Source organism: Amblyomma americanum, chromosome 1, assembly GCF_052857255.1.
Source record: "Amblyomma americanum isolate KBUSLIRL-KWMA chromosome 1, ASM5285725v1, whole genome shotgun sequence".
Taxonomy (NCBI): domain Eukaryota; kingdom Metazoa; phylum Arthropoda; class Arachnida; order Ixodida; family Ixodidae; genus Amblyomma; species Amblyomma americanum.
This window is the reverse complement of record NC_135497.1, coordinates 184,774,813-184,794,806: the sequence shown is the minus strand read 5'-3', so window position 1 is coordinate 184,794,806 and position 19,994 is coordinate 184,774,813. Positions and strand designations below refer to the sequence as shown.

Here is a 19,994-nt window from a genome sequence, read left to right as displayed (position 1 = left end):
GCCGAAAAGTTTGCAAAAATCTAGACAGTATCCGATAGAATCAGAACTTTAATGAGAGAGGCAGTGGTCCACAGCAATGGGACATGCCGCCAGTAACGAAAGAGGAAGTAAAGAAAGTCTTAGAAGCAATGCAAGGTGGCAGAGCAGCTGGTGACGATCAGGTAACAGCAGATCTGTTGAAGGACGGAGGGGAGATTGTGCTAGAAAAACTAGCCACCCTATATACGCAATGCCTTATGAACTTGAGAGTACCAGAAGCTACGAAGAAGAAGAACATTATCTTCAGAAGGGTGCAGAAGAGTCTTATGTGAAAATACGGGAAGATATCTATAACGACTGTGTAGCTACCGTAGTCCTTCATAAAGTCAGGAGATGTTCTCGCGCTCTTCTGTCTAGGGCTTAGAGGAAAAAGCTCTTGTCTCTGTGTCTACCCTTTTACTTTTTGTGCACTTCCCTGTTTTCGTGACAATATAAAAGGAATTATACTCCGGTATTCACAGAACATCCCTATCGTGGCGGTAGCATGTTTCAGTTAAGAAGATGACGTCCAATGAGATTGTTAAGTTTGCTAAAAAAAAATAGGTCAACTGATCAGCCTTATTTACGGCAGACTGCATGTTAAAAAGTATTAGCACCAATTGCTTATTTGCATCTAGGACATGTTTATTAAACTGTAAATATGTCAAAACAATTGTGCTATCAGTGCCATCCTCCAGAGGCGAGTAAAGAGCAAACAAGTCATATTTGAAGAATAAAGACGTCGGATTACGTCACATTTAGCAAATCGGAGCTGATCTGAATGATATCAGAAACCTGTTTGGCTGGCAGGTATTTTGCCGTTCTTTGTCCACAACTACTCCTAAGAGATTTCTTTCAGTGCGAGAGCGCAAGCCCGGATGTTCACAGCCTAGCAAATTCGTCTCTTGCCGATGTTTGCGCAGCAGAAGAATCAGAAAGAAAAACAAAGGAAAGAACACCACATCAATGTCCACGAATGGGGGTCCAACCCGCGGCGGCGCAAACAGATTGGCTTCAAGTGCCGCTGCGCGAAAGCACTAGGGTATCGCTGCAGTTTGATTTTTTTTCATGCATTGAAAAAATTGCCCCAAAGGAAAATTCTGAGCGTTCTTATGCCACAAAACACCAGGCTGCGTAATACGAGCCCACCGTATCCCCACAGGTCCCCACCTTCCCAAACATAAAACTCTGGGAGGCACACACATGCATCTCTAGATATTGGAGCCAGCTAGGCGGCTCTTCCAGAGCATCATATACTGCCCGCACCAAAGCGCACTGCTCGCGGAACAAAGATTTCGATGACCGGGGTGATTAGGCGTGGCGGTCCATTATACGGCTCTTCCAGAGACTAAATAGCCCATCAACATCAACGCTGCTTTTCTCAATAGGCTAAAAGCGGATACTGTAGGGTGTGACTTCAATCTCCTTCTTAAGCGTTCGCTGTAATATGTCCCAGAGCTGAACACGCCCTGTGTTGTTGTTGTTGTTAGCCTATCAAAAGATGGCACATATCCACACTGGGGGATCGGCCAAGAATCGGATGGCTATTCACCTGAACGCAGTTAATAAAAAGGAAAAGCACGCGGAAGCGCAACAGCGGTGAACTCTTCCTCATGAACAGAAAAGGGATGAGAGTTTTGATTTCAAAATTATAAGAATAATAATAGAGGGATCAAATAATAATGATTAAGTCAAAATGTAATAATTGATAAAAAAAGAAAGATTTTGGAACACTTAGCAAGGCAGTCGGTGAGATTCTATCAAGAAATTTAGAACAGCGGTACAAACAGATCTGTGGCTGAACCCAAATGTGGTGGCGCCAAATGATAGCAAGAGCGGGCTGCTCAAACTAAGGCCAAGATGCTGCAAGGTCTCCTCCAGCAACCTTTTTCTCAGAGAGTTGAATCGGCGACAATACAGCCAAAAATGTTCTATAGATTCAGGCTCACGGCAAAATGCACAAAGGGGAGAGAGCGCCAAACCCGACTTGTGTAAACAGAAATTTAGAGGGGGGATGCGGCAGCGCAGCCTCGTCAGTGATACTTCAAGCTGCCGAGAGCAACAAATTTTCCTGTTCCAATAATATTTAAGGTGCTCATAATCCGCCGATGTTAAAAGTGATGTGTCTTGCGTGCTTATAAACGCACGTCGCCGAAATCTAGATGCTGTAATATAGGCTGTAGCCGGGATGATTGGCAACACGGGGCTGCTGAGGAAAGCCTTTGCGAGATTGTCAGCAATCTCATTTACTGTCACACTGCTGTGACCGGGAACCCATACTAAATGAAGAAGGCTCAAATGCGGAGGAAGTGGGGATAAGAAAGTTGTTAAAATTGGACCGTCAACATGTGCAGCGAGGGACGAACACAAAGATAAAGAATCAGTAATTACTGCAACTGCTGTAATAGAGGGGTCTAGCTTGCGTAGAGCACGTACAACTGCTAGAAACTCTGCTTGAAAAATAGGGGTGACATCTAGAAGGCGCAGTGAAAAGGACCAGTCTAAATGCGAGAAAAATATTCCCACACATGCTTTTTCATTGCATTGCGATGCGTCAGTGGCTAATGCTATATCTGTAGGTAGGGTCCTCAGATGATCTTCTAGAAGACGATTTAGAATACTCGGTCGCAAAAGTTTTGCATTTTTTGGGAATATGTCGTCGAAAACAATGTAGATAGCGGGCCCATTGCGAAGCGCAGGAAGGGTATCATAAATGTTTACATCTAAAGGCTGAAGTAATCTTTGCACAAACACTACCTGAGGGGAATTGAAACGAGACCAGGAGACACCAAAAAAGGAGGTCGGCTGAGAACAGAAAATGCTTTGGGAACGGTGGAAATGGGATTCATAGATCCTGAGGTAAGTTTTCACAGTTAAAAATAAACAGTAGCACACGCTCGCGCTGTGCATTGCGGAGCATCGTCTTCATCAACTTCCATCTGCGGCGCGAACGCTTCGTCCCGAAGCGCTGCCCGCTCATCGTCGCCTTCTGCGTAGCACAAATTCGTGCTTTCGCACTGATTCGAATGCAGTAAACATTCGCTGTAATATTTTTTTCTTTGAACTGGGGCGCAAAGAAAGCGTTTGTTGTCCGGTGTCAAATGCTCATTGACGTAGATGCGTTGTTCAGGCCCTGTGAAGCCAATCAATAGTTGACAGGTTTGCCTTCTTCCCTGCCTCAAGAAAATGGTTTCGCTTAGATCAGGTCGTGAATCTGACAACGAGATCAACATCATTACTGTTTTCACGCTGTGAGCGATGTCAGTGTCGGTTGGGTCGAGAGGAACATGGGTGACTTGCGCAATTTTCAAGGCCATTTCAGCCGCTCCGCCTCTGGCGGTGAGTGGCAAGCCCTTTATTTCCACATTTTTAAGGCGGCTATATTGTTCTAGTTCCAAAATTCTACCTTCAGCTTTATTTAGCCTTTCAGAAAGGTCCTTGTTTTCTTGCCTCCATCTCTTGTCCTTTTTACCTCAGCTGCAGTCAAAGCTCTCTGCTCTACTAGGGTATTTTATAAGTCATCGGCAAAATCGGAGGAAAATTTTACGCTTTGGGTCATTGCCAGTATCTCGGCGCGTATTTCGCGTTTAAGGTCTTCAGTGGACTTCATAACTCTGGAAGGAGTAGCAGGCATGGTGAGAAAAATGTTACAAGTTACAGTCAGCAGCGGCAAATAATTAAAAAACTACCGCGTAGAGATGAACACCTAGACATGGGTGCACTCACCTTCAAGGCACATAGATATAGCATGGACGCAGTTAACCGCCTCCACAACGTGCCACTTCCGACTGGATGGCAGGTCCGATGTAGTAGTCCTTATGTAGCCCGGAAAGTAGGCACCAAAGTGGCGACGCCACGACGACAGACGCCTATGGTCGGTCACTCACGTTGGCGTTGGTGATAAGATGCACAGGTATTTTCGACCGCAGCTTCCTCGTATGTCATCACCAGTCTACAAGGCGCAAAGAAATAGTATGGACGCAGTTAGTTGCCTGCATAGCGTGCCGCTGCCAACTTCTGAGGACGGCTTAGGTAACCTGAATCTTGTTTGTCTTCGCTTCAATAAAGCTTCAATATATCACTTACAAACAATTGGTTAAATATTAAACTGACTATATATGATTTCGTCTTCGCATCGTCAAACAACTGCTGCGTGCCAAAACTATAACGCAGGAGCTGGTAGAACCTTGCCTTACGTGCGTTACCACTCTGCGCATCCATACATCCACATGAAAATTACATCAGAACTTTCAAGGCTTGTGTTTACTTCGGGACTAAAAAGAAGAGAAACAAGCTCTCTCTGAACAGCCCCACGGTGCAAATGAAATCACTAACACATCCTTGTTTCTTTCGTCCCCCTCTCCCGTTTTTTTTTTGTAGCCCATTCTCATGATCCTTTTCTTTATACTAGGTATTTACAAATGACGCTAGTATCCTCATGCCCATTCTTTCATGTACCGACTTACCCTCCAGGGAACGTTCCGAATAAATTTTCCCGAAGGGAAATCCAAGACAATCACACTGACGCTCTGGGCAATCACTGATGCATGGCGACCCACTTGATTCCAGATGGCGGAAAACTTGCGGAAGATTGTGGAAATCGAAAGCTTTCACAGCGGTGCGACTGTTTTCTGAAACGGAACGGACTTATCGAATTCCGCGGAATGACGTTTGAAATATGTAATGCCCGCTGTGGCTCTTATTTGGCCTCACAGCCTGAAACACGAAGTTCGTAAGGGATCAATACGCAATTCCAAGTGAGCGATGGAAAACAGGTGCGCGTTGTTGCTGAAATAGAAACGTTTCTCTTTCCTATTTTTGTCACCATCGCGCGCTGCATGGATGTAGTTTCTAGGAAGCCAGCGCTCTGCTATTACACTTTTGTTTTGCGGTTATCCCGCCCGCTCCTATAAAATACAAAACAAAAACAAAAATGCCAGTCTAAGATAGCTCTGTGTCCTTTGGTCGCAGCTGTTCATAAATCCAACCATTACCGAAAGGTTGCTTCTAGAAGTTTTTCATATAGCTAGTCTAATTCTATTTCAGTTCTTCGTCCTTTTCTCCCCGTCAGTTCAGATTTTAGACCTGCACAATGTTTGCTAAAAGCCAGCCGTCCCTTAACCTCGTAAAAGCTCGAATATCACCGGGGCTTTGAGGGGCCCCCTACAGGCTTCCACATACCGCAAAGGCTTGTAAGAGATTATGCGTTTTCCGCACTGAAAGTCAGAGATAGAAATATAGCTTTGTGACATAGCCAAGTGTATGCTGCAGAAGCTAAAACTCACGTCCAGAATAACAAAGTCTTTATCTGTGCATAATGTTGCTTAGCACTGCTTACTAGATACCACATCAACACAAACAAAACCTGCAGCCTGTAGGCTAATTGCGATATATACCACAGGAAGACGCTAACACACTGGTGGCTGTAGGTCAAGCGTGTGTAAAAATAGCATACGAGCAATTGAAGGCCTGGTGACATTCAGTGGGTTGGAAAATATTTTTTATAGATGTATATATTTACAGGTGTCTGAACGCGTTGGATATTTCCCATGCAGACAAAATAACTACAAATCAGTGCATTACGTCATGCTGGTTGCGCACTGCATACCAAGAAATTCTGAACAAGATCATTTTTCAACGCGAAGTTCTTTATGAACGGGATTTTTTATATGTCGTTAGATTCCGCTATAACAATCAATATATCTGCGGGGAGATCTGCGGATATATCCCCGTCAGATCTGCGAATATATCCGCAGATCTCCCCTCGCCCGAGTAACTGAGCGCCGCTTATTTCTAACGAGCACATAGACATCAGTGGACGGGCGCTAGAACAGTGCAACGCCAACTAGCCGCTCAATGTGTTTTATTAATTCCCTTCGTAGGCATGCATTTTTTTGCTATTAGTGTTTTTGCTATCGTGAAAAAAGTTCCCCATTGGTTTCTGATGACAGTCTTAACTATTCGATGCGAGCGATGGACACACTTTAAAAGAAATATATTGCTACGCTCGGAAGAATATACCTTTACCTTCAACATTTCTATAACATTATCGTACAATATTCCACAGTTGCCTCACAATAAAAATTGATGTCCAAGAATCCTGTACTTGGAGTGTTTCAACCAAGACTTTCTGCAGCTTTTAAAAATAGTTTTTTTGAGTTAAAAGAGCGCTTTTATCGGCATAGCATTGTCAGAGGTGTAATCCACCAGAATACAATTAAGACGTACCCCCTTTGCCAAAAGTAACCGTAGCAGCCGCGACGGCAGCGGGCTCTCAGCCGAGAGCCTCGGCTGAGGGCTCTGATCCGCTGCTCCCGACTGCGAGTGTTAAGCAGGCTGATGTAAGCCTGCACCCTTGCCCTCTTTCCTTAGATGATAACAATTAAGCAGGCGGTATGTGCGGCGAGCAATATCTTGACTTTGGAGCGCTGTCGCGCTGAGCGAAGGCACAGGCTTACGTCAGCCTGCTTAACACTCGCAGCCGGGAGGGAGCAGCGGCCAGCGCCGGGGACTGCAGCGCCGCCGCTCAGCTTAGAGCCCGCTGCCGGCGCGGCTGCCACGGTTACTTTTGAAAAACGGTACCAGCTAGCAAGCTGAAATACTGAATAAGTTTTTTAACCATTACTGTTAGGCTCCGCATCAGTTTTTCGAATGTGGAAAACGCGATTATCCTCGCCGCCCCGGCTCAAAAATTCTAGCCATTTCTCACGCCATTGGAAATTCGCGCGCTTTCGGAGAACGAACGGGGACTTCCATCAAATCGCTTCATTCCGTGACGCACGTGTCACGTGATAACATCTACCCCGCCAAGGTAGAATAAATATATTTCACAAGGAGGCAGTCTTTATTTGCGCTGTATACATTTCCATCATGAATCCACGCCGCCCGCGCTGGAGCAGCGAAGTGGCGAGGAGCGGTGAGCATCTGGGCACGCGGGGCTGAGATTGTCACCTGGCACGTGCGCCACGCAGTGACGTGATTGGTCGACGTTATATATATATATATATATATATATATATATATATATATATATATATATATATATATATATATATATATATATATATATATAATTGGTTTTTGGGGAAAGGAAATGGCGCAGTATCTGTCTCATATATCGTTGGACACCAGAACCGCGCCGTAAGGGAAGGGATAAGGGAGGGAGTGAAAGAAGAAAGGAAGAAGGAGGTGCCGTAGTGGAGGGCTCTGGAATAATTTCGACCACCTGGGGATCTTTAACGTGCACTGACATCGCACAGCACACGGGCGCCTTAGCGTTTTTCCTCCATAAAAACGCAGCCGCCGCGGTCGGGTTCGAACCCGGGAACTCCGGATCAGTAGTCGAGCGCCCTAACCACTGAGCCACCGCGGCGGGGCTTGGTCGGCGTTGCTGTTACAAATTCTGCCCATTTCTTGAACCATTCGAAAATCGCGCGTTGGTCGACGTTGCTGTTCGCACTTTGCAGACGCGCGATTTTCGAATGGTTCAAGAAATGGCCAGAATTTGTTGGGCTACTTCGGCAAGGGTAATCGCGTTTTCGAAATTCTAAAATCTGATATGGACGCTACTTACAGTGGGTAACAAACCTCCCTATAAATAATATACCTAGCAGTAACAGTTAAAAAGTTAACTATTCAATATTAGTTCACCAGCCTGCTAATTAGCACGTCTTAGCTGTGCTCCCATGCACTACACCGCTCACAATGCTACGACGAAAAACCGCTCTTAATTGATTTTGTCAAATTAGCTAGCCAAAGTGCTGCCAGCGCAAATTGGTATGTATAGGTCGTAAAAACTTCCGCCCAGTCGTTGTTGGACGAATAGATCAAAGACAATGCGTGGAAGAGTGACTTGCACGTCGGCTTTTTTCAACAAAACTCTCCGGCGTTTGCGTTCTAACGTCTGCAACGTTCTTTCAGCATATGCGCGCCTACGTTTAGTTTGTCGGGCGCCACAAATTGTCCTCGATCACCCTTTATAATGATGCTTGCCCTAATTCCTCTCTGCTCCAAACTGCTGGCGCCCCGAACTTTCCAGAGTTTTTCTTTCACTCATGTGTTGCTTACGTCGATGTAATTGTGAACTGCAGTGCTACACTGCTAGACCTGCACATGAACTGGTTCGCTAGGAAGGTTCCATGTTTTGGCACAATGCAGCGCGTCGTCATCTGTCCTTCGAGGAACGCTGCCCGATGCACATATTTTTGAGTCGGTGATATTTTTTGCCAACACTTTTACCTTTGATTTGAAAAGTTTGTCGTCTCTGTTCACTGCTGCATTTTACAGCCCGCGAATTTGCCTGCCGTATGGTATGTGAGGTTTAACGTCCCAAATCGAAACATGGGGACGCCGCAGTGGAGGGCTCCGAACTAATTTCTGCTATATGGGGTTGTGGGAAAGCTGTTCCTCCCCCTTCTCTATGCGACCGATCATCACGTGCCGAGCGGCGCCTGGCTGGGCGAAGCTCACTCACAGGGGAAGCGGCAGTTGTGACGGCAGTGAGACCTAGACTACTTGCGCGAATTCCCACAGAGCGAGTCGAGGGTTCTTCTAGTTCCTTGCAGCAAAGCGAATGGTAGCGACCACACGCTCTCGCGACCTCCCGTGGCGGGCGCACGGGGAGGGCTTTGACCCAAGAATGCGGCGCCTACGGGAGAACGCATCGCGCACTGCCGCCCTTCTAGACGCGGGCAAACGCTCGCCGTCTGAAGTCACACCTTTACCCCGACCTGTAAGTCAGAAGCCCTTTTTACGCAGCCTTCCCTTTCCGAGGATGATGTTTTGCAGCTTGCTGGCCCACTCTGTGTACTATTTGCATGAGCAATAAATAACATGTGAGTATACGCATGTTGTCGCTGTCCCCATTTGTTCCCTTAAGCACGGACCCTTCCACGGTTAGCGAACGATGACGCCGCCTACGCGGAACGGGGTAGAGGGCCGCCCCAGACCCCTACAAAGGGCGCTATTGCGCCGGTCTGGGGCGGTGTAATTCTGACAGAACTAATTATTTATTCTGTAGCTTGTTTGTAGCTAAGTGGCCCCTGGCGTTAGCTCTGACTTTTTCAGCCGGAAAGGATAGTGCCTCTGGAAGATACTTGTGTGGCAGGCACTGAAGTACTCTCAGTTTAGTGCTTGTTCAAATGTACGCTGAGTGCAGCTGTATTCTTACGGTCAACCTTGTTTGACATGAAAATTCTGGCTCGCAAAGCTTTCGTAAGTTCTCGAGCGTTTGTCTTTCGATAAAAGTGGCTAGAAAGCACGCAATTCGAGACACACGGAATGGGATTTTAATTCGTAATAAAGATGTTGCTTCCAAGAACTTCTATTATCTTTCTATCAGCATGTATACTACACAGAAGCTTTTACTTAAGGCTTCGCTTTGCATATGAGGTGCGAAATCTGATGTGCTGGCGAAAGCACCCTGCATATATAGATTAAATGCGGGAGACCGGGTTCACAACAGAAACGTGTTATAAAGGTTGTCCCTCGGCACATATACGCTCGTAGAAATTTCTGGCGAGCAGGAAATCTAAAAAAAAAAGAAAGCGCTCGGAATAAAATAAGTGCATGTTGTCTTCTTCCTTCAGAAAAGCTGCGCTTTGCATATCTGCAGAGAGTTCGTGAAAGTGTTCTCGAGCCACCAGTCGCGCTCCCTCAGCAAAGAAAAAAAGAAAGAAAAGTATATAAAGCTAGGTGGTTTATATCTTCACGGACTCTAGACAATAAAGAACACCCTGCGTCTTCATCTTTCCCGGCTCTGCATCGCCTCTCTCTTGCGAAGCAGTCCCGCAATGGAGGCAGAGAGTAAGAAGAGAGCATATCGAGATAAATTGCAGTAAACAAAATGGGAAACAGGTTCTTCTCCGAAAGCTGCCAACGGTGCACTTATGCAATCTCAGCATCTACGCCGAGCGAGACCCGCGTTCCCACATGTTACTGGCAGCAGTGGCCGAGGAAGAGTGGACGCGCGTTCGCATAGCGAATTCGATGCATTTTCGGAGACGGGCGCGGCACTGGAGCCTGCGCGTGGCCCTGGCGTGGCGCCAAAGACAGGAAGAGGGCAGAGAGTGGGGAGATAAGGAGGGAGGACTGGACGCGTCGGCCTACGGTCTCCCACCCTAAATCGTGTCATGTTGTCCCGCCTTGATGCGCACGTTGCAGTCGTCGTCCGGTTGTCCGAATGCGGTGTGGAGGCAGTGACTCCGGGCCGACCTTATCTGGCGATTTGGATTTGGGAGTGTACTCGGAAATATTCGCGCGTCGATATTTCACTCCGCTCGGTCGGTGTCGCGTGGCGCCTCGCTCCTCCTTTCCAGCGCTTTCAGAGCTCGTCGATGCTCCAAGCGCGATTCCTATTCGAGTCGCCAGCGGCTTGAAATGCGATTACCTCAGAGTTCGCGAGGAGTGGCCGCGGGCCTCGAGTTACGAGATACGGATTCCTCGGAAAGGAGAGCCTGGTGAGGTTGTGGAATTGTACTCGGACGTTGTCGAGCACTGGCGTTCTCCAGAAACCCGAGCCTTGGAAGTCGATCACTATATACTGCGGTAAATGAGGCTAATTTTGGTGTTTTTATAGTCAACCAAAAAAATCCGGGGTCATCGTCACGCGTTTATGCTTTGATATTCTTTTTTTTCTCGGATCTTCTGGAGGCTTTCTGTCCGGTTTCCATGCCTTGAGTTGTGAGAAGAAAAGGAAAGATTCTCCTTTTTTTCAACACCGTAAGAAGAGGAACGGCCGACGCACTGCTGATGCCCCGGCTGGCTGGGCGTATTGAATAAAACATTTTCTCTTTCTCTCTCTTTCTCGGAATACATTTTAGACGGAGTCCGAAAGCTTAGAATTAACGCTAACGCTTCAAGAAGCGCGCAAAATGCTCCTCATTTAGCTCTGCCCTCTCTCGTTAAAACCGCAGCATTCTGCACTGAAGCTTACCCCCTTGCAAAACCCACTGCACAAATTAAAATTAAAAGAATGAGAAGGACGACGCAAAGGAATTGTGTACAGCGACAGGCCAAGCCAAGCTAATAGGCAGTCTGGCTTACTCCATAACTACAGTCTAGACACGAATCCGCCTATACGGGAGTACAAATGAATTGAGCTCTCCTATAGCACACTCCCTTTAATAGAAGGGAGTGCGCTAGAGGTCAGCTTACTCCCTTTTTACTGCTTTCCGTTTGTAGTGTACAGCGCGACGGACGAGACACAGAAAAAAGTACACAGCGCTATGTTGTGCCCTTTCTTCTGTGCCTCGTCCGTCGCGCTGTTGTTATGGGGTAACGTTGCCAACTCGCCCAACAACTCGTCTTGGCTCGCTTCCTGCTCCACCCTTTTGGGCAGCGGCCTTGTGTGGCGGGTGATTTGCGAGAGGGTCAGGAGGAAATTAAAACCACAGTAATTGCCTCATGGGGGACATCCTCACCAAGTCGTGAGTGAAGGGATAAATGGGGAGGTGAAAGGAAAAAAAAGGCGATCAGTTGTTCACGTTCAGCAGTTGACGCTCATTTACTTTTATGTGCACAAGACTCAAAACATTATTCTGTCGGTACCAGCGAAAAAAGCGCTGGTAGCGATTTTGGAGCGCGTTCTTGTTTAAATGACTGCGTGGCCTGACATAACGTTACCCTTGCTTTCCACTCTTCGTGGCAGCAACCATACAGATGGTGTGGCCCAAGCGGCCACAGTGCCTTGCGACGGAAATATTTCCCATTTTTTTTGCGCTCCACCCCTTGTCATGGCATCCTTCTGCAAGTAGACTGCTAAATATTGGAAATGATGACTTTCTGGTTTAGTCAGTACGCCTAAAATTCCTTTTGAGTTACGCTAATGGTGGGTTTGTATGGGCTGTAAAGGTCCTCGTTAAGCATTTTGATAAGAATTATGCATACGGGGTCGTCAACTAGCAAAATTATTGCAAGAGTTATAACCCCAAGTGAAGTTCGCCGATTCCTAAGAAAACTTAAAGCAACGCCATCAACTTAGTGATCATGCGCTGTTCATTGCAATTTATAAAATATGCTTCTGAGGATTCGACGTGTACAATTTGTCCTGCTTGCTCATCTCTCTTGTGCTGTTTTCACTGACTTATGCAGGAAAAAATATACATAGAGCGTCTGAAAGGCCGAGATGCCTTTCTTTTTTTGTTTTGCCCTTCTACGTACACTTGATGGTCGCTCATGTGAACGTGAAGCCGTAACAGCCACCCCAATAGAGCCGTGGGCCTTTGCAGGAGAACCACTGCATGCGGATCAAGATCCTTGGTGACTGCTACTACTGCGTGTCAGGACTTCCGGTGTCCCGGCCAAGCCACGCCTACAACTGCGTCAGGATGGGCCTCCAGATGATCGAGGCCATACGGTGAGTGGGCGCTTTTTTGCCTTATGTGCCAAACGGGCTCCCTACTTCAACTCATGGCTCGGCAGACATCAGAAGGAGGTCCTAGGGAGTGGCTTTCAAACGGCAGCAGTATTTTGCACCTGAGAAGTGCGCACAGCGTCCAGCATTCCGAAAGGGGCAGTGCAGATCGGTCATGTACTCACACGCAGCCAGGAGTCTACGTGCATTGTAAGACTGCTTCATTGAGCGCCATTTTACGAAAGCAAGGCCCGACATGTGAAAAGATAAACGCGAACAGCTCTTGAATAGCCGTAAAAATATTACTTCCTTTACGTGGGAAAAGTTATCTCGCTGAAAGTTTTGAAGAAAAGTGGTTCTTGAGAGAAGAAGCGTGCACTTTTCTATGATGAGGCATGGATGATCTGTGGCAGCGTAAGCAGTGGTCAACGGTGATTCACCGGTAACCACTCTTTTAGGAACACCGCGAGGGCGACGGAGGGACCTTCCGACACAAGGAGGACCACACAGTTCAAAACAGTCAGCGTCTACTGATTTTCTTTACCTTTTCTCCCAGTGATATTTATTGCATACTTCTCGACATGCACCGCAATATAATGAAATGGCCCGCGGTACAAAATAGCTCATCGAATAACTGACGCACAGACTACCTCAGTTTTATAATTATAAACATACCTTAGATAAGTTCGATACCAAAGTAATAAAAGATAAAATGGGTTAGTGAGTCGCAAGTAGCAAGCCGCCGAGATTTCTAATCAGCAGGATAGATAAGTTTATCATGCCTCCTTAACCTCTCTATTATCTATTGGGCCTAGCGTGTTTTAAATCAAAGCGGGCAGCGAAGTAAGAGGGTCATGATAGCGTCTTTTTTGTTCAGATAAGTAAAAGACAGACTGCTCTTTTAAAGCCTCTTCATTCATTGCATGTTCTTCTATCGGTCCCAGTTTCAGTCGTTGTTTTTGTTTGGTCCTCACAAAAACACGGCACATACATGGCGGGATTGAGCACACAGTGAATCCAAAGCCTAACATTATATGAGAGACTTTCGATGAAACGCACGGAGATACAATTTATAACAGAAAATCTTAACAATGAATTAGCGAAAGAAAACTGAGGTGAATAGCATCAAAATATCACGCTACAGTAAGTTAAGAGATGAGCAATGAAAAGAAATGAGGGCAGTGAAACACAATAAAGCTGACGTTTGCATTTTTTTCTTCTGTTGACCGGAAAAAACCTTGCTTCCAAGCTTTAGAGAGCGCCGAAGTTTCCTGAGACAGCTCTTGGCAGCGCGGGGCGTTATTAAACGCAACGAGTGCCTCTTGGGCAGCCCCATCCTCAGCTCTCAGCCTTACTGCTTTAACATCATTACCCGCGTGAATTATTTATGAGGTGCCCCCAAGCGTCACGTAGCGCTTTGCTAGCGAGCCCATCGCGGGGCATAAACGTGTTGCTTCCCGCGTAGATCTGCGAGGTGTGCAAAATCTTTTTTCGTTGCCGGCTTCATCGCTTCCTCGCCCACGCGCTCAACGCGCAGGCGTGTGACTTTCCAGGGACCGTGTCGCTGCACGGTGGGTAGCGTGCAACTGTGCCTGTTTAGTAATAAAGACGCCATAAACGACGGGGCCGCTGTGCTACGAGCGGAGGAGACTAATAAGGTTATGTCTCGAGCTGAACAAGGTCCGTTGGTCGCGCGTGCTCGCTGTAAATTCTGAATTACGAGTGCCATCCTAGACACCTCCAGAGCGGTATATATTATATATACATATATGAAAAAAGTGAGGAAATGTTTGTTCAATTAAATCATAAAAATGATAAGACGTAGTCGTATAATGATGAGCATAATACATGGCAACTTGACATGCGCAACGCGAGTGAGCGCTATGTGGATCTTGGGCGCCAGAAAGTGACAAGGTAAGGTGGCAGCTGGAAATTTACTGAAAAATAAAATAGGAGGAGTGGAGCAAGCTACAGAGCATGGGTACAAAAATAGAAGCGGCATTAGAACCATTAATTAGAATGGCACCTCGGATGCTAGTGAAGAAGTACTCGATGAAGTAGAGGCCGGTCGCAGACCCCTGAAGTGCCTCTTCGCTGGCTGAGAAGGCCAAAAATAAGGGCATCGCCTACGGATTGGATTTGCGCTGGTGTCTGCGGGGTTTTAAAGTCCGCAGATCTTTCTTCGGGTTCTGCTGCGACCTTTTGCGTCCTTGCTAGGCCCTCATCAGCCTCCGTCAGCAATTTCTCTTCGATTATTGCATTTCTTTTCCCTGCCCCCACTGTAGTGGGTAACCGATCGATTGTCGGAGCATTCCTTTCCAATCACTGCTTTTATTCGCTATATAATGCCCCACGATTCATATGCACCGCCTCATTTGTTCTTTGAATATTTGTACCTAATAATTTCAATACTGAAGCCTGCTCTTACGTTGTCTTATTTTTTTCTCAGTTCAAACAAAAGGTGATGGCTAGTGAAAGTTTCTCCGCCTTGTCAAAACTCTCCTCGTAAGCCTGGGACAGTTGTGTGCAGCTGCAATATAAGCTGGCGATCCTGTTAGCTGCACATGTCTTGCTTGCGGCGTTGTTTCGCATCAGAGTATTTTATGTTTTAATTACCCGAGTACTGATTTGCATAACCAGGCAGCCCCAGCAACTCGCACTGGCGTAGCAAGAAAATTCAAACATTTTTGCCACAACTTCATTTCACTGCAATAGCTGCTAAGCTGTGAAGCTAACCGCCGTAACGAGATATTCTGCAACCATTTTAGATCTGAAATAAACGAATCACAGAGCGTTCAGCCCATTACATACCTTGCTGACATAACAAAGCCATCCATCTTTAGAACAAAGCAATTAAGAGACGATAAATGATGAACTGAACGCCTTTTTCGAAGCTTTTGTGTCAAGTTTGTATTCTCCATGTATTCATGAGAGTTTGTTATAGTTAGAAAATAATGTAGACAGACCATTTATTTAATTAATTCCGCGATTAAGCTTTCGCGCTAACTCGCGGAAATAATCTTTTAATAAAATTGTTAAACGCTTTGAAAAGAAAAAGAAGCTTCCCTTCTTTTCAGCCAAGTGTCATTCGCAGTGTCGCATGAGCGAAGTACAGCACGGACAAAAGAAAATTATCTAACCGCTATTCATGACGCCAAGTGCACTTTTTTTTTCATTCAGACCTTCATATTACCATCAATGACCCCGTAAAATTGTTAGAAAGCGTAAAGCCGCATCCCACTGGCTCGATAATCCTCAATGATAAATCTGGCGCAGCCATCACTGAGACTGAGCGCACTACAAAGTTTGACGCAGCCTTCTGATCCGCCTTTATAACAAAACTTAAACGGCAATTCCAAAGTCACCTTCGAAGACAGAGCATGCATATTCTTGTCATTGGGCATTTCGCCATTAATTTATAACAGGAAACTATCATCGTCATCCGATATTCACAGCATATTATCTCGAAGCTTGTAAAAAATATAAGAGATGTCTCTGTCAAGTTTTTGTGCTTTTCTTTCACAGTAACTGCCATCAGGACAACAACCAAACGATTGGAAAAGTGGACAGGTCGTTCCAGTCTAAAAATTGGGCAACAAAGATTCGCTGCTAAGTTACCGTCCCATTCCCCTTCCTATAGCGCGTCCTGAAAAAACAGAGCGCGTCATGTACACACAGTAGAGTTTTTTCGACTCGAGTCAATCTTTCTATTATGCATAACACGGATTTCCAATGAGTCTCTTATAACAAACGCAGATGGCGATATGTGTTCACGATCTGCATTCTAATTTTGACTCAAGCCTATATACAGATCGACGCCATTTTCCTGAACTTTACTAAAGCATCCTACAAGACACCACAAGTGTTTTCAAATAAAACTTTCCCGTTTCAAAATGCCTTCCGATGTCTCAAAATAGATAGAAAAATTCCTAGCAATTCGCTCGCAGTTTGTTATTATTAAAAATCACAATTGCAGTTCCCTAGCAGTAATATTTGGCGTTCCTGCAGGGTCTGTACTCAGTCCGCTTCTATTCGTATTATATGTTAATTACTTACCGACCAATGCATGTTGCAATGTTCACATGTTCGCCGACGTCTATAGTGTTTATCGCACAGTTACTAATGTATCTGACGGCATATCCCTTCAAGACGACCTTAACCACATTCTTGAATGGTGTGACTATCGGGTAACTCAAATCATTCCCCGTAAATCTAAGCACCTGGAATTGCTGTAATTACTTTGCTTTCAAATACGGAATCGCAAACACCGCTGTGCAGTCTGTTCAGTCATACAAGCAAACAAGCGTCACCCTGGGTAACGACTCGTCTTCGGCTACGAGCCTTGTTATCATCACTTCATCTACCAATGAAACGCTTGAATTTTTACGACGTCATCTGCGCCAAGCTCGTCAACATGTAATATATTAGATCTCTCGTCAAGTGAAAATTAAAATATGCATCGTTCATCTGGATCCAGCATGAAGCTTAATTTATCAATGACTTCAATCATTTCAATACCGAGCTACCAAATTCATTCCCTGCTCATATTCTTATGATACCGCTGTGTCATCTGTGAAGGCGGAACCCGATATATCAAACCTCTCACTACGTGGCCATTGCTGCTAATCTTTTCTTTTTCTGAAGTTCACTGCGATGCGCATCGTACGTTGTCCCGCCAGTATGCTTCCCACCACATTCGTCGTCCTTATCAAGTTTCCCGGCCGCGTGCGCGAACCGCCATCTTCGCCGCTACATTTTTTTCCCCGGTCTGTTGCACAGCTCAAGGACTCCTCCAACGACATCGCTACCGTCACATGCTCTTCCACATTTGTCAAAACTGTTGCTAGTCATCTTTGTATTAACTCTTGGCCGCCATAATTTGTGCACCCGGCCCTTATGTGAAACCATGGCCACTGAGTCATTAAGGCAATAAAATTAAATAACAGCAGTCAGACCCTCCAGCACAATCCCAATGCTGTAGGCTCCACTGACTAAAATTTTTAGCCCGATCGGGATCCCCTATCGAACAAGCCAGAACCTGCTTCCTACTCTTTATCACTGTGGTCTAATGTACCTTCCTCTGTTGTCATCCGCAAATGAGAAGTAGCGCTCGTGTGCACCGACTCACTTCAAGAGGTTGTGTTGAAGGAAAAGTTTCACTGATGTGTTGGAAGCAACCCATAGCTCTTAAGGATGGCATCGCACTAAAACATAATATATCATTTAATAGACAAAACAATGCATTCACTCCCTGTCACAACTGTTTCCATGCATGATCAAATATGTCAGTCCATAACAGAAAAAGTAGTCACGCAGCATCTGCAATGGGCAGTGCATACGCAAAATATGCAATACTAATGATTGCTACTTACTCTTCCCATATGCAACGAAGGACGCGTAAAAATGCTATATCTGACAATATAGCGCAAACATAGCAAACTTTCAGCGTCCATATGGTTACTGAAATCATTCACGCTTTGCATGCAAAGTTTCAAGTGCTAAGCATGAGGACTGGCAGCTTCATTAATTATTTACTTAACTTTTTTTTCGTAAATTGCTCATTCGCCGGGCCTATTTTAAAGAAGCTTTAATTTTAATGACTAACGTTCTTCAGGTAAAAAAAAAGAAGGCAAATGCGCACAATCAGATTTGTGTCCACTCTAGGAAGCCTTTTCTCGAGAACCAAAATCAGCATACTCTCCCAGACACCGCGACACCTGCTGAACGCACGGCCCCAGCACGGGGAAATAAGGAGTCGCCATTAAATGTACGGGAAAAAGGGTTTACTTTTGTTGTATAAATTCTCCACTTACATGTCACGTCGGTCAAAACGTAACTGTTTCCCTGTGACACTGCATTATGGAGAGCGTTATTGGGATGGAGCCATGTCATGAACATTATTTCTTGAAAACTGCTTTTTCTTTTAATACCCGCTTGTTCGTCAAGTGCAATGCAAAGTCACGCTGTCGTTTTACTTCCCTTTTCGTTTGTTGTCTAAATCTTATCTTGTTTTTTTTCCGCTTCACCATTTCGATTCACTTTGCAGGTCATAACTCCTTTCCTTTATTCGTTTGTTTTCAAAAAGAGGTAAGCCCATTTCCCTTCCGAGTGGACTACTTTGCGTTCGTTGCTGGCGTAAGGCCCACTCTTCCAGAAGAAAAAGTCGTAAGAGTAAATCTAAGCCAAAGCTAAAGTAATGCAAAGTAAACAAAACCCATCCTTTCAACTTATTCCAGTGACGAACCGTCGCAAAATTCCGGCCAAAACTCAAGATGCGGAATGATCCGATTGAGTCACAACGTCAGCTCCATATCGCACATCTCGTTAACGCACTGCACGTTTCAACCAAAGGGCGAGAAAGCTGCGCTCGCATACCGGAGTGGGAAATGGGAAACACGGTTTTATAAAGCAGAACGAAGAAGCTTTCGCAACGTGCTCCAGTGTTTAAGGCCTCAGAAGACTTAGATTTTTTTTTATCGTCAATATTTTGTACCTCGCGGCGAAGAACCAGTCAGCCTTCCTGAAGTGGCTATCTTGATCTTAATTAGATAAGAAAAGAATAATAATTTCCTTCTTCTTCCATCAAAACTAATTCGTTTCGCTCGTCGTAGGCCTAAAAGGCACCCTACCGCTGTTATCATCAAGATCTGCCAGTCAGCATGCCGAATGATAAAAACGAACTAAAAGTGAACGAAAGGAAATCTTTAAAAAGAAAATGGTTTTACACAATGAAAGCAACAACTCCACTGTTTTATTTGCGCTAATGGCAACTTTCGTTAACGATATTTAGCCTGCAGAAAGGCAGCCCGCCCCTATTAAAAAGCTATGCCTCCGTGTCTGTCTCTTCAATTCGTCAGCGCTCTTCAAGTCTATTAACTTATAGTGCCTCATCATCAGAACGTTTTGACAATTACATTTTTTATTTGTTATGTTCTGGTGCTTTTTTATTACAGTGATTATTTGCTTGTCATTTGTTATTACAGATATGTACTAGTGGGGAAAAAAATTTCCAGGACCCGAGGCCTAGGAAAAGCGTTTATTGCAGCTCCAACTCTCTGCCCGGTCGCCTGATATTGTATGAAGGCATTAAAGGCCTAAATGCTCCTTCCTCTCTTCACAATATCAGGCGACTGGGTAGCGAGGTGGAGCTGCAATAAACGTTCTACCTAGAACTCGGGTCCTGGAAAATTTTGGCCCCAGTAGTACGTAGCTGCCTGCTGAAGTTTACGTTAATGGGGAAGCTTTTTTTCCCTTTCAGAGTTCAAGCGTGCTGGTTGCATTGGCACCCGCTGGTTTACAATTATCGCAATTGTGTTCTTGCTGATAAATCAAAATAAGCTACGGAAAACAATAAATTTGGATCATTTTCGCAACGTAATGAGGGGCCTAAGAACTCACTCCAAAATGGCAGCTCAGCAAGAGGGAACACTGAAAAACGAGCTGGCGTTTTCGCGTGCCGCCTCCTGACGTGTACCCAGTAAAGCCAGCTAATAGCGTGGAGAGCTGCTCTGAAAAGCCAAGAAATACCGTAATGTACCCAGGAAAAGCTTCTCCTCTATCCCCGCTTTCCATTTGTCGCCATGGGTTGCTGTGGGCATACCTAAATGATGCGGCACCACTGCCC

At 45.5% G+C, this 19,994-nt stretch overlaps 1 protein-coding gene across 3 annotated transcripts in view; it reads left to right on the top strand.

Annotated features, from left to right (window-relative positions):
* Ac76E (adenylate cyclase type 2 Ac76E) overlaps window positions 1-19,994 on the top strand; it is a 466,144-nt gene that overhangs the window by 354,155 nt on the left and 91,995 nt on the right. For all 3 annotated transcript variants that reach the window (XM_077647989.1, XM_077647990.1, XM_077647988.1), the window contains exon 7: window positions 12,246-12,373. In XM_077647989.1, the coding sequence (XP_077504115.1) occupies window positions 12,246-12,373 (128 nt within the window). The remainder of the gene's footprint in view (window positions 1-12,245; window positions 12,374-19,994) is intronic.